The sequence below is a fragment of the Hesperophylax consimilis genome, chromosome 4 (assembly GCF_061612785.1).
Source record: "Hesperophylax consimilis isolate HC1 chromosome 4, BYU_Hcon_1.0, whole genome shotgun sequence".
NCBI classification, from domain to species: Eukaryota; Metazoa; Arthropoda; class Insecta; order Trichoptera; family Limnephilidae; genus Hesperophylax; species Hesperophylax consimilis.
Window position 1 is genome coordinate 22,672,501 of NC_142839.1, and position 13,518 is coordinate 22,686,018.

The following is a 13,518-nucleotide window of genomic DNA, read 5'->3' on the forward strand; positions in this document are numbered from 1 at the left end:
TTGAAAAACACCATCTGTTAAAAGCAGCTGAAACCAAAACAGTTTTCCGAGTTCCAAACCAAATTGAGGAAAACTCTGTCCCAATATTCGACAACTAAAATTGTAATTTAAATGTTGATTTACGAATTTCTATTGTTTTTACTATAAAAACCATTTGCATTAAAATAGTAAATCCATTTGATAATTTATTTAAATATATATTTTAAGAAAGCGCCTGTGAACATGTACAAATTGTGTGAGGGGGATTTTAATAAACAGATGAATTTAAAAGTATATTTAAAAAAAATGGTTTTACTGAGGATTGAACCTTCCTCTGAGCCAAATTCCAAATAGCTTCCAAGTAAGTTAGGGGGGGCAGCTTAAATTTTATAGAGTTTACAGGGAAAGAACAATGAAGCAATAAACTAGAAAGGTTTTCATACAAGCTGACGTTTACCCTGCGTAGCGCGGAGTTATGAACTGGGCCGCCTGAAGCCGTTAATCGTAAATTAAAGATTTAAGAACACATTTAATAGTTTGCAAGTGGAATATGAATTATTGCATTCATAAACACATGGAAAAATCACCAAAGGCAAAAAAAAATCTAGGTCGACGGGCAAACCAAGAAATGCATTGGATTTCTATTTTTCGGAGAGTAGGCATCCCTGCAATATTTAGATGAAAATCCTTTTGTATTTTCTTGAGCGAAAATATTTTAGAATTGTGTAAAACAGAACTCTTTAAAACATATATCTTAACCGGCCAGTAGCCGAGTGGCGTCGAATTCCCACCAAGGCGTCGCGAGTTCAAACCACCGCTAAGTCCACATCATTGCACAAGCAACATTTTCAGCTTACATAAATATATGAGTTTCTATTTCTGTGTCCTCAATGTATATCATTTTACCAAATTGTCTAGGGTGGGCAGCTGCCACCCCCCACCCATTCCCCCCTTCCATCCATCCCCCCGTCCCACTGCCGATTCCCATGACCGTTATTTATTTGATATATTCACAGCTGTCCTCGTATGTATGCGTGATTACTACCAAATTTGCAATTTGGTGTAATGCATTTTCATCGACAACTAGTCGATCGGAAAGATCGGATGTCGGGAAGTGGGTTAATTTCCAATTCATTCAAAAAACAAAAATTTAAATTAATTTATTTAAAAGGGTAGGAACGTGTTTAGGGTACAGAATAATTAAAACCATATCAATAATATATATTTATAACATCACTAATAATCATAGACGTACTGTATCAGTTTTAATTAAGAACAATTTTGTTAAAATAACAATAATTAATTGTTATTTTAATCAACGTTGAGCTTTCGGAAAGATCCCTCAATACCAAACATAGTCTCGACCGTCTTAGGTTTGCCAGGTCTCTTGCTCTCATCGGTTTTGTGTGCACCATTCTCTATGAACCAGTCCCTTTGGCTTTCCATTTTCGCCTTCCAGTGATCTGTTACAAAAACAAAAACCATGAAGTACTAATATTATAAATATGTTTTTGCTGAGTAAACAATTGTTTACCCTCGACGGGCAAATTTTTCTTAACCGAAAAATTTGAAAAAATGTAATATTTTTCGCACTTAATGAAAATATTTCAAAGCTCCATAGCTGATGATGGAAATTATGTTGTGAGCTTAAAGCAGTTATGTTGATCTTTAAATTTCAGACAGAATTTCAATCAGAAATAGTTCAGCATTTATCGTTTGAGATTTTTTTCTGATCACGAAAATCACACTTTTCTGCTTTAAATGGTTAAGCTTTATATATAATCCTAAGGACGGGTTGTTTCACAGAATTTGAACAATGCATCAATTTTCAAAGTTTATTTCAAGTTCTGTGACTGTTACATTCAAGTTTTGTTATTATAATAACAGAACTTCAATAGAAATTTCACAAAATTGATTGAAGATTGAAATTTGATGAATTAAACGAATGAAACCAACACTTTGAAGGAAGCATAAACATAGTTTAATTATTACATAACTAATAACAGTGGCGTGCATTGCTCCATTACCAACGGTAGGCTGTGGAGTTTTTGAATTTCCTTTATGAATGGTGCATTGAATACCTATTTTCAAAATGGCTATGTCATTAGTAATTATCTTATCTGCTGATGTTGTAGCCAACAAATATATTAGCAAAAACAAGTTATATAAAAATTACATTTAGATTTTTTTTTAAATCGTGTTTTTTCACTATCTTTTATAATTCATTTTTCTTAATCTAGCCAGAGTTGTTCCGGCTTTATGGACTGTACGCTATTGCATAACAATGTGCTGTATAATTTATCTTCTTTTTGTTAATTACGAATAAGTGATTTTCAGAAGTCAAAGTGTAATTTATTAATTTATAAGGTGTCTTCTGTATTACCAATAATTTCCTGTACGGATCCGCCATCTCCTCCATATTCCGTTGGTAAAATTTCCTTCGGGACGAATTTGTGTAGAGCATCCATATCTTCATTGTGCAGAAAAACCTAGAAATTATAATAACGCCATAAAATATAAATTGTATCCACGCCAAAGCAAGAAAATTTATAGATATACTCAGAAACAATTAATGCTGTTTCTTCTTTTAAATAATAATTATCTTTATATTGTGAGGAATATTCCTTAGAAAATGAGAAGAAAATTTTAATCTTATATTTGGTTAATTTAAATAGCGCCATTTTCGTGAAAAATCACCCCAAGGGCGCTGTACAAATATATTTCTTTAATAATTACTACTAGAACTACTGACTTAAAACTAGTGACTTAAACAACAAAATTCTTTGATGTCAGTTACGATCTTTTAGCGGTCATGGTGGGACATTATATTCTTATAATAATTAACATTTCCATGTCCATTATTAGCTAACCGGGTAAAACAGAATAGTGACAAAACAGAACATGATGAAATAAGATGTTAGGTTATTTTATATTTACTTTAGGTTAGGTTAAGTTATATAAGGTTAAGTTATCTTAGGTTAAGTTAGGATGGTTAAGTTAAGTTAGGTTAGGTTATGTTAGGTAAGGTTTATTGTGTTCTTTACGTCACTTTTCTATAATTTTACTACAATTACTTTTTTTTCACTGTTCTGTTTCGTCATGGAATCTTTTTAATTTAGTTGAAATCATGTTGAAAACATATATATATTTTTTTAATGTATTAATTAGTGTTTTTTTACTAACTCTGCTCTTTCCTTTGTCGTTCATAAACGATTTGAAAAGATTAAAGATGGTTTCAACCCCTATCGGGGTATTAATCAGATGAGTTCCCTTTTCTCTGATGGGTAGACTTTCCTGGAAAAATTCAATACAATTTATATCAGCAAATATAATAGATAGGTGAGGGATAAACGTGTTTTAGTATTCAGTACTCCTTTAAATTCATAAATACAAAACACAAGAAATAACAACTAACACGTATATTAGAAACACTAGATCTCAGGGTCAAAAACATATCCAACATTAATACAACAAACACGACAATTAGGCAAAAAAAAGCATCCTAAACTGTGGTACTAACTCTACAGCAAATTTTGCTTTCATTCAAACTCATAAAAATATTATAACATTAAAATCTCAAATAAAATACTAGATACAAAACATGGGAGATCAGCACAAAAAATATGCCGACACTAAATACAAACTGAAACTGAAACAATTCAACTGCAGTAAAAACACCATATCATATTTATAAATACTTCATATTATCCATGCTACTGAATTTTAATAAAATGTAAATAAAATCCTCAGCACTCGATCCCAGTGAGGATTTCATTATCTGTATTTGTTACTTAAAAAAGAAGATTATAAATCATTTTTCATTATTATTGTATAGACATCGATATCAACACTGGGTTTTTGCTTGGTTTTTTCTTAATGATTGTATTACAATCAATTCACATTCCTTGTTTATACTACTACCACTACTACATTTTACAATATTATTTTAGAGTAGGTAGGTACTAGGTAGGTGTTTACAGTTTCGATGAAACCTGATCAGCGCGGCGCAAAAAAATGTAAAATTAAAAATTAGACCTGTTATAACTTATAACATTACGAAAAACGAATTAATATTTCAATCCATCAAAAAATATATATATAAATAGTTTTTTTAGGCGTGATCAATTAATTTTAATTTTAAATTAATGAAATTGAAAAAAAAACGGTTAAACGCAAGAGTTGTTATAATGTACACATTCATCGATCTCGGTAATTTATTTATTTTGGTAAAATAAACTTTTCGCTAGTAATGCTAAAAATATTAAGACGAATTATTTGTACGCAATATGAATATTAATTAATAGTTTTGTCTGTTTAAAAACTCAATTCTTTTAAGAAAGGCATACAAATACAATATTGTACCGATGATTCAATCCAATATTGTATTTATATACTTTTCTTGAAAGAATTGAGTTTGATAGGGACAAAACAATTTATTCATTTTCATTATATGTATGTACGGCGCAAACATATAAATCGTTTTAATACTTAAATCATTACTTGCAAAACGTGTATTTAAGATAAATAATTTAATTAGCGTCATCTATGAAAGAGCAGCTTATGAATTATTTTAAGTTCACCCTTAAGTAACACAATAATTACATATTATACAATTGAATATCGGGCTCCACTTGATTTTTGTAATACCTACGATATATATTACAATAAGATATTTTTACATACATAAATACAAACAAAATAATAATAGCTACTATATTTTGATAAGCCAGAGGAGAAATTTACTATCGCCAGCTTGATGATAAGATTTAGAAATGAACTAACTTGATTATAAACATACATTTCATTTTACAAAACCATCGTTTATTGGTTTGTGGACAAGGGGTCCAAACCGTTTGTAACCATAAAACTAAATAAACTAATTAAACACAAGCTACAATTACGGTTTTCAAATTTGTGGTGGAGATTTTAAATTTTATCATTTTTTTCCGATTTCTAGTACCTAGTACTTTGAATAATAGACCTCACTTTTCCAAAACCAAAATTTCCCCTGAAATCATGAAGACTTATAAGTAGGTATTAATTACAAAACATAAATTATGTTTTATGTAACTAACTAGTTTTATTTCAAATAAAGAATTATACAATATGTCAATTTCAATTCTTTTTTCAAACTTTCTTCGGGTGGGTTAGGTATTACACAATTGATTATTCCGATTTGACAGCTCGTAGAAGGATCCACGCTCATGCAAACTCTGGGGAATAAAAATACAGTGTCTAGAATCTTTGAACAAAATAAAAAAATTACAGACAGATGAAATGCCAAATGATCTAGTTAAAATAGAACTTCGCTATTCTCAGTCAACTATTACGGCTTATCTCAAATTTAATATATTATATTCGTTCTGAGTTATACGGTCTTGAAAGTGATCTTCAAACAACATTAGGTATTACATTAAGGTCACTTTCAAGAGAGTATAACACAGAACGTTTTACTTTTAAAATCTGTCTAATGGTATCATTTCAACTAATACGATTGACTTAATAATATTAAGGGGTTGGCTCAGGTCCCTTAAATTTTCGCCCACTCTCCATTAATTTGTTTACCTGCCCAGTCATGACCATCTTCTTGACAGTGGCAGGTGTCATCTGCGCGAAATGAGCCATGGTGACATTCCGCAGGTCGATGATGAACCTCTGTCCGGCAATGACGGAGTTGTCATCAGTCAGCATGAGCATGGCGGAGATCATGTTATTCAGGCCCATGGTGTCCAGCATGCTAAACTGGCTGGCGTCGTAGACTCCGGAGCGAATGATGATGACCCTGGGGCCGGCTGGACCAGCGGTTTCGGGGAGGATCAAACTTATCCTGGAAATTATTAATTCTTGTTGGTGAGTTATTCACATATTCATCACGTTGGTACTTAATCTTGGGGAGAGTCAAAATTATACTGCAAATTAAAGAATTCTGGTTGTTGAGTTATTCACACATTCGTCACGTTAGTAATGGCACGGATAAAAATGAGTAATGCTAATTTATTAAAAATCTCCTCAAATTATTAGTAATTCTGCTAAAAATGTGACTGCAAGCCGCTTTCTGATTAAGGGCCAACGCGCACTAGCGACCTGGCAGCGCGGCCACGACGCGGGCCTGGCCGCAGGGGTTGCGATTTGCAACGCGGCCAAAACCGCGGCTACGATCGTTAGTTGCACATACAGCGCGCTTCAAAATGAACGTTGAGGAAATAGCAGTGCTTTTGTATCTTATAAGTAAGAAGCGGAAAAAGAAAAGGAAAAAATATTGGGTTCATCCCTTGCTACGTGAAAGGCGAACAAAGGGATTATTTCATACTTATTTCACCGACCTTCTGCAATATGATGACAAGTTCTTTAATTATTTGCGGATGAGCAAGTCTTCGTTTGAAGAACTGTCAAGAAAATTGAGTCCATCAATCACCGGCACTGTAACTAAATTTCGCCCCTGCATTTCTGCCAAGGAAAAACTTATTTTAACTTTAAGGTAAGCCTATGCCTATCTACTTTTATTCAAATTATTTTTTTTATCTCAGTGTCTGTTTTATGAAAAAGGATGCAGGTAGATAAGTGAAACTTTTTTATGTACCTACTTGTAGGTACATAAAAGTATTTAAGTACTGTACTATCATAATCAAAGGTACAGTTGTTCAATAATTATTAAAAAACGTTTCAATTATTTCTGAATCTTGCGAGGCCTGAGAGTAGTCTGATTCGGGTGATTGGATAGAATTTTCTTCTCTTCCTTTTCTGTTATTTTAAATTATTAATTATCAAATATTTCTATGATCTCTTCCCACATCATCCTTTTTAAGTCTCGGTTGGCGTAGTCTTCACAGGACATGTCCCACAACGCCCTCTTTGTCTCAATCTCGGTTATAAATCTTTCCGTGTGGAAAGACATCGCGATGATCACAAATCACGCTGTAGTTCCACAATACGTGCGGCCGCCGCGGCTAGTGCGCGCGCCCTGGTGATTTAACTACAATGCAATAGTTCTCAGTGGCCTTGGCCTGGCTTTTGTGTCAGGAAGTTTTCTCCGTGTGGTCTTGGGGAGAATAAAACTTATCATGGAAGATAAAAAATTCTTGCTTGTGAGTTATTCACACATTTGTCACGTTGGTACTTGATCTTGGGGAGAATCAAATTTATCCTGGAAATTGAAGAATTCTTGATAATAAGCTATAGACATATTCATCACTTTTCAATGGTCAGTTTGTCGAAATACCTCACTATTAATCCTGGGTCGATCGTGAATGACCCGCTCATGAGCTTCCAAAGAGCGAGCGGGTTATTTTTTTCGTCAGTACCCTGGTCTCAAACAAGCCTTTCCCGAGTTGACACACCATTTAGCTGGTGGGCAGGTGCATCCTGAATACACCTCACCCCATGAACCCGGGAACCCCTGCTAAACAACTAAACCACTTGGGGTGACCTATGGCAGAGGTGTTGGTTATCAACGATTTTATGCATAGACATTTAGACTTACCCCAACTTAATCATTTGTTGTACTCTCGGGTCCATGGGGTCAACTGCCCTTGAAAATTCCGGAACCATTGTCTTCATGGTGTGATAGTTATCCAACTTTTCCTTTGTCCTTTCCAAGCTATACTTGCAACCTCGAAGGAAAGCAATCAGCCATTGGTCGTCTGAAATTAAGAAACAGAGAAAAAATAATTAGATATTATTATTGTATCTACAGCAACATTTTACTTTGTATATCAAGTCTTTCTGAATAGCCACCCATTGAGATAAATCTAAGTCTTTCTTCGATCTTTCCCACATTTAATCTACAATAATCCCAGTCTATTAGAACTCTGCAATGAGAACTATCGAGAAGAAACTTTTTCATTCTTTTCCTTTCTTATTTTCAATTCGCATTGTTGACAATGGATACAATATGACAGGTAAGAGAATATTAAAAATACGCCATCGTGAGGTTCAGAATATATTATGTTCACACAGTTTAAGGTTAAGTTCTCAGCATGAAAATACTTCATCCATCAATACAGTTGGTTACTCAACGTTCAGTGAGATAACAAATTGTGTTATTGGTTGTTCTTTTGAGGTCTTAAACAATTTTAATAGATACCTAATAATAAGATTTAAATACCATAACATCATAAGATTTGAATCTCAAATAAAAATCGGGATACAAAGCGTAGGGAAATTAGAAATAGAAAATACTAAACCAATTACAGACTGAAACCAAAACCATACAAATGCACTTAGAAAAATGAGTATTGCCAATTTATTACAAATCTCTTTAAATTATTCGTAATTCGGTTAAAGCGAGATTGCAGGCCCTTAACGAACGAATTGACAGGTTTCCCGATAAACTTTTAGTAAAATACGAATGTAACATAAAAATCCTAATATTTTCACCTTTTGACATTATATAGGTATTATCAAAGCAAATGCAGATGCACTAACCCGTGTTCCAATATATTAGGAATTTACTAAAAGTTTATCAGGAAACGGCCAGCAAACTCCTTTTTTAACCGGATAACAATTATTTTAATAAATTTGAAAAACTTGTTTTTCTCCGTGTGTACTAAAAAACATTACCTACATAATACATTTATAACTCTTTCAGAAAAAAGACCATATCATATTTTTTTATTACTTCATATTATTCGTACCATTAAATATTAATGTTTAAATGAAATCCTCATCACGGGAGATCCCAGCCAAGATATCTTTATCTCTATTTGCCACACAAAAAGGAAGATAATAAAACTTATTTATATTAAATACATTAGAGAGTAGTAGATTAAGGACTGCAGAGATAGTACTGATACTGATAACGAAGTTTGAATTTCTTCATCGATGGACCAACAAAAATGTTTCGATATAAAAACGAAAACTCTAATATCTGTGTTACACCATAAATAATTCAGAGGGAGGATTGATGGAAGACCTTGCCCCTCATAACTGTAGCTATATAACCAACTTGCGTATGGTACGATTAGACTACTAGACTCTAGATGTACTCTACTGGTATTCTAGATTTGTGTTTGACCTGATGATGAGCAGATTGCTCATAATCGTCATCATCATTTGTGATAGACGGGGACAACATTATGAAGAAGAAAACATACCTGTTACCTAATGTGTGGTTTTTTGCAATTTTTTTTATCTAGGTCTAGATTTGATCGTCACGAGTTAAAAATACAACTAAGAGAAAAATTAGGAAAGTTATAAAAAATGATGGCACCTGTTCTTGCATTAATATGTCTTTGCTTAGCCAACCATTCCTTGATAGCCAGGAGGTCTGCTGGTATCCTGGCAGGAACCTCTCCCAGTTCATCCTGCGCTACCTTGGCCAACTCTGGAGTAAGTTCTCTGAGTGTACTCATGTTGGGTTGAATTACTGAAATGATAATGCAATCATAACACTAATTATACGAAACTAATTTAATCAAAATGAATGAGAAATAATATAAAGTGTTTAAATCTTGTCTTAATCAATATAAGTACATGGTTATGTAATTCAAGATGTGTTATGGAGCAGTGGGTAAAAATGAGGTGTTAAGTAATCTGTTGATAGGAGTTGAGGAAAAGAGTAATGCGTTGATTAAGCTGCGTGATTTCTTTGGAAAGATCATGAAAATCTGTACTTTTAAAGGATTTCCTACCTGTGTGTGTGTGTTGTTTTACAATATCTTAGATTCAGATTTAATTGGATGGTAATGAGATAGCGACGTACGCATTTTATATGTGCTGATAAATTGTTTAAGACATAATATACACGTGCACAATTAATTTCTAATCTCATGTTATTTACATGTTGTTGTGCATATGATCCTATAAAAACTTCCTAACGTAAAATATTATATTGATTCTCATTCTACTTTGACAGAAAAGGATTATATTATCTGTCTTCTTACCATTTACGAATAACAATAACTGTAATTCTTTTGATATGTAACACCGAACCAGATTTCGTTCGTGCCATCTGTGAGAATGCAACATGCATACAACTTTTGTTATAGTAATTTCCGATACAAATTACTTAACCTAAGAGACAACAGTGACACATTTCGTTTTAAAACGTTTTTAACGCGTGAAGAGCCTATTAATGGCTCTAAGTGATAACGATACATAAAAGGTAGAAAAAGAGATAAATTATAGTAATTAAAGGGAATAAATAGACCTTACCGAAAAATTATAAAAATATCTATTATACTGAAACTAATTCAGCTATAAAATTAGAAGGATTGAGTTCTAAACATTAATTTTCAACCAACTACAGCATGTTACCTAGCTTATAAAGTCACAGTATTATGTGGGAGCTCTTAATAACATATGGTGGGTTTCGTTATCCTAAATCTCAATTAGCAACAATATTATTATCGTAGGATTAACACGTCAATTCACAAATGACGAAATTGCTTTTCAGATATGGCCTACGTAATAATTGATACTGAACTGAACACATAATAAACTCATGCTCACGAAAAGTTCAGTTTTACAGGGAGTTTTAACGGAAAACATCCGAATCTTAAAAACATAACGAAAATTACGCCATCTCTTTTACAACTTTTGGAATATGGAGTTTCTAAATATTGTTGATATTTGTTTATTTTGGAAATAAGTACAATGAAAATTAATTTTCATGACATACAAAGACCCGTTATAAATGGAAAAAATATCACAACACTTAGTAAAAAAAAAACATTTTAGGAAAAGAGGTTCCTCCAAAGATTTAGGCTAGTCGATTAGATCAAGCTTTGTAGTAGTTTTGAAACCTAATCTCATCTTTTACGAAAAAACCTCAAAAAGCTTTCTGACAGCTGTGTAGAAAGATTCGTTGTCGAGACTCTTGGAAACTGTATGTTTTCTACAATTATTATATTTTGATGTGTTTTTTTATCATTTCATTTAAATACAAAAAAAGGACTGCTTAAAATTGCCCATTTTGTGTTGACGCACAAAAAAAACATCTAATTTATTTCAAACTTTAAATTTTATCACTTACACTAATGTGTGCAGTTAATTATTTGTGGTTTTCATTATAAAAATTGGAGAAATTTACTTAATCCTTCAGGCCTCTGGCATATTGACCGTTACATTTCTTAAAGATGGCGTCAGAAAATCGGAAAATCTGTGTGTATTTCCGCTTCTCAATAAAATCCAGATAAATCGGATATTACTGAACTTATCCGAAAATTAATAACTGTTTTTAAAAGGTGATGAAATACGCCTTCATATTGTATTATTAGAAATAAACATGTAATTTTTAAATATAAAACTTTTGAAAACAAACATAAAAAGTTTTAAAAATTGCTCGTATTAATTTTTTACTGTCTAAACACTGAACTAAAATTACTGATAACAAAAAAAAATATTTTATTAGGCAAATAATATATAAACATTACTGCCACCTCACTTTATAGTTATTTCATATAAAAAATAACTCATTAAAATTTCTCAAATTGCGGTCGGTATCTTTGGTTTCATAGAGGTGTACATTGTAATTATTCTGTGGTTAACTTCTATATTTGAATGTACAGCTTGATAGTTTTTTCTTACAAACACTGTTTATTTTATATTTCTAACTACGACAGTAAGGGAGACACAATGATTTCTATGGGACCATATGAGCTGTTTAGAAAGGCGAACAAATTTATTCTACGGATTTAAGAGTTCTTTGGAAATACCGAAGAAATTAGCCTGAGGAGTTGACGTATTTATTTATTTTTGTTTAAGTTTTAATCCAACAGGACTAGGAGGGTAGTGAAATTTCATGTTATATGTTACATATCATGTAATATTGCAAACATATATGTGCATATCATGTAATATACTTTTCAACAAATGTAAAAAAAATATATATATATAAAAAATATTACACTTTATTGTCAGTATTTTTCCGGTAGTGTAATACCTATAGATTGTTAGGTAGGTACTTATATTATATTGTTTTTCCTCTTAAGATCCTTTACGATCATTTTGAAAGGTTTCGAAACCGATCAGAAAAATACTGAAAATCAACTGTTGTATTAAGTAAATTTATTGTATTTTTAACAAACTATTTATTTAAATCTTACCTTTTCACTAGCTTCAGTTATAACAGCGTTGTTTTATAAAGCCGATATGGATGACTGATCTACAAAATACTGACAAGCAAAACATTCATAGTACTCGTGTTTATAAATTATTTATACACCTTATCAAAAATATTTTTTATCTGTAGCTGAGTTAAGAACAGATAAATGGCAATGGAGATTGATAAGATTAATCGAGATAGATAGCTCAGCTTACAGCAGGAAAATCGACAAATAAGTTAATAATTATCATTCATATTCCAAATTATGCAAACATTAAATCTGTGCTTTATTAAATTAGAAAGTTCTGGCTTATAATAGAACTGATTGCGTTCCACCACGGAACTATCACGGAATCCCTACACGAGTAAGATGTTCTCCGTATATCTTAATGAGGCAAGAATAAACACATGTACGAACGTTAAATACCTGGGCACATTATTAATCAAGACTATTGCGATATTGAACGACAAAGCAGAAGTATCAGCTAATGTCTAACATGATTGACCGCAGATTTTACAAATGCAGCAATAATGTTAAAAACAAACATTGATCTATGCATTTTTACAAGCTTTCACTTCCGAACTTGCTTCATGGGACGACTCCAGAATCCAATATAATAACGCCTAAAGAATCATACCAGTACATCGATAAGTTTTACAGAACTAGGATTAAATACATGGTCTGATGAGACACCGGGTCACTGGAGCCAGGATGCGGCTAATGGCCTCCGCCAACCATTACCATTACCAAGCGCCACTCCTGAGTGAGGGCAGGACCCAAGCTCACTCAATACCACGGCATACATAATTATTCTTAATTGCTTATTTGTATTTATTTGTAGATTTTCTTGTGTTTCAAGTTCATTGAATTCACTTAATTATTGTACCTATATTTAGATTCTCTTGTAATTCTTAAATTTGTTTTATTATAAATGCGGTTTATTTTTATGAATCTTCAGACCTACTTGTGTTACAAATATGTTCACATATCTATTGAACAATCACCACATATACCTACCTGGGACTTATGGGATTAAACTACCCTCTCCACCTCCTGTAATATTAACATTTTATTTTTATTTATTCACAAACTTCTACCTTTTAATGACATCCTTTGACATCTATTTTCAGTATTTATTTTGACAATGGTAGTTTATACATATGTTCTCTTCTCTTCGTCAGCCTTTTATATGGATAATCTCTATATTAGATTCGCGATCAATGGATGAGGTTTGAGTTTCACCAATCATTTGATGTGCGACATGCCCATAAGTTTCAAAGGCACATTTTAAACAATTCTTCTTTTCTTGATAAAAAGTCCCCCGATTGTACGATCTTCCACTTTTCATACGAGGTTTATGCTTCTGGCATAGGTAGGGAATTTTAAAATGTAATCACTACATTGCCTGAAAATCAAGAATTTTACTAAATTTTTTTTCATTAATCTACTTTGAACAGGACGGAAGAGCGTATGGAGCGTGCAATTACATGAAATT

General features: G+C 32.4%; 1 protein-coding gene across 1 annotated transcript; it reads right to left on the reverse strand.

The window, feature by feature from the left end:
• Positions 1-1,160: 1,160 nt before the first annotated feature.
• On the reverse strand, positions 1,161-12,110 carry LOC149424367 (retinol-binding protein pinta-like). Its single transcript, XM_089631304.1, has 7 exons — positions 12,024-12,110; positions 9,188-9,343; positions 7,460-7,619; positions 5,545-5,806; positions 3,163-3,273; positions 2,363-2,468; positions 1,161-1,442 (listed from the first exon to the last, which is right to left on the reverse strand). Exons 2-7 carry the CDS (start codon positions 9,327-9,329, stop codon positions 1,291-1,293), a joined length of 933 nt encoding a protein of 310 aa, XP_089487430.1. The 5' UTR covers positions 9,330-9,343; positions 12,024-12,110; the 3' UTR covers positions 1,161-1,290.
• Between the last annotated feature and the right edge of the window lie 1,408 nt (positions 12,111-13,518).

Coding starts and splice junctions, on each gene's coding strand:
- LOC149424367 (XM_089631304.1), bottom strand. CDS start 9,329: ATGAGTACACTCAGAGAACTTACTCCAGAGTTGGCCAAGGTAGCGCAG. Junction 5,807..7,459: donor CAACAAATGATTAAGTTGGG/GTAAGTCTAAAT, acceptor AATAATTTCCAG/GATAAGTTTGATCCTCCCCG. Junction 1,443..2,362: donor ATCCGTACAGGAAATTATTG/GTAATACAGAAG, acceptor TTTTTGTAACAG/ATCACTGGAAGGCGAAAATG.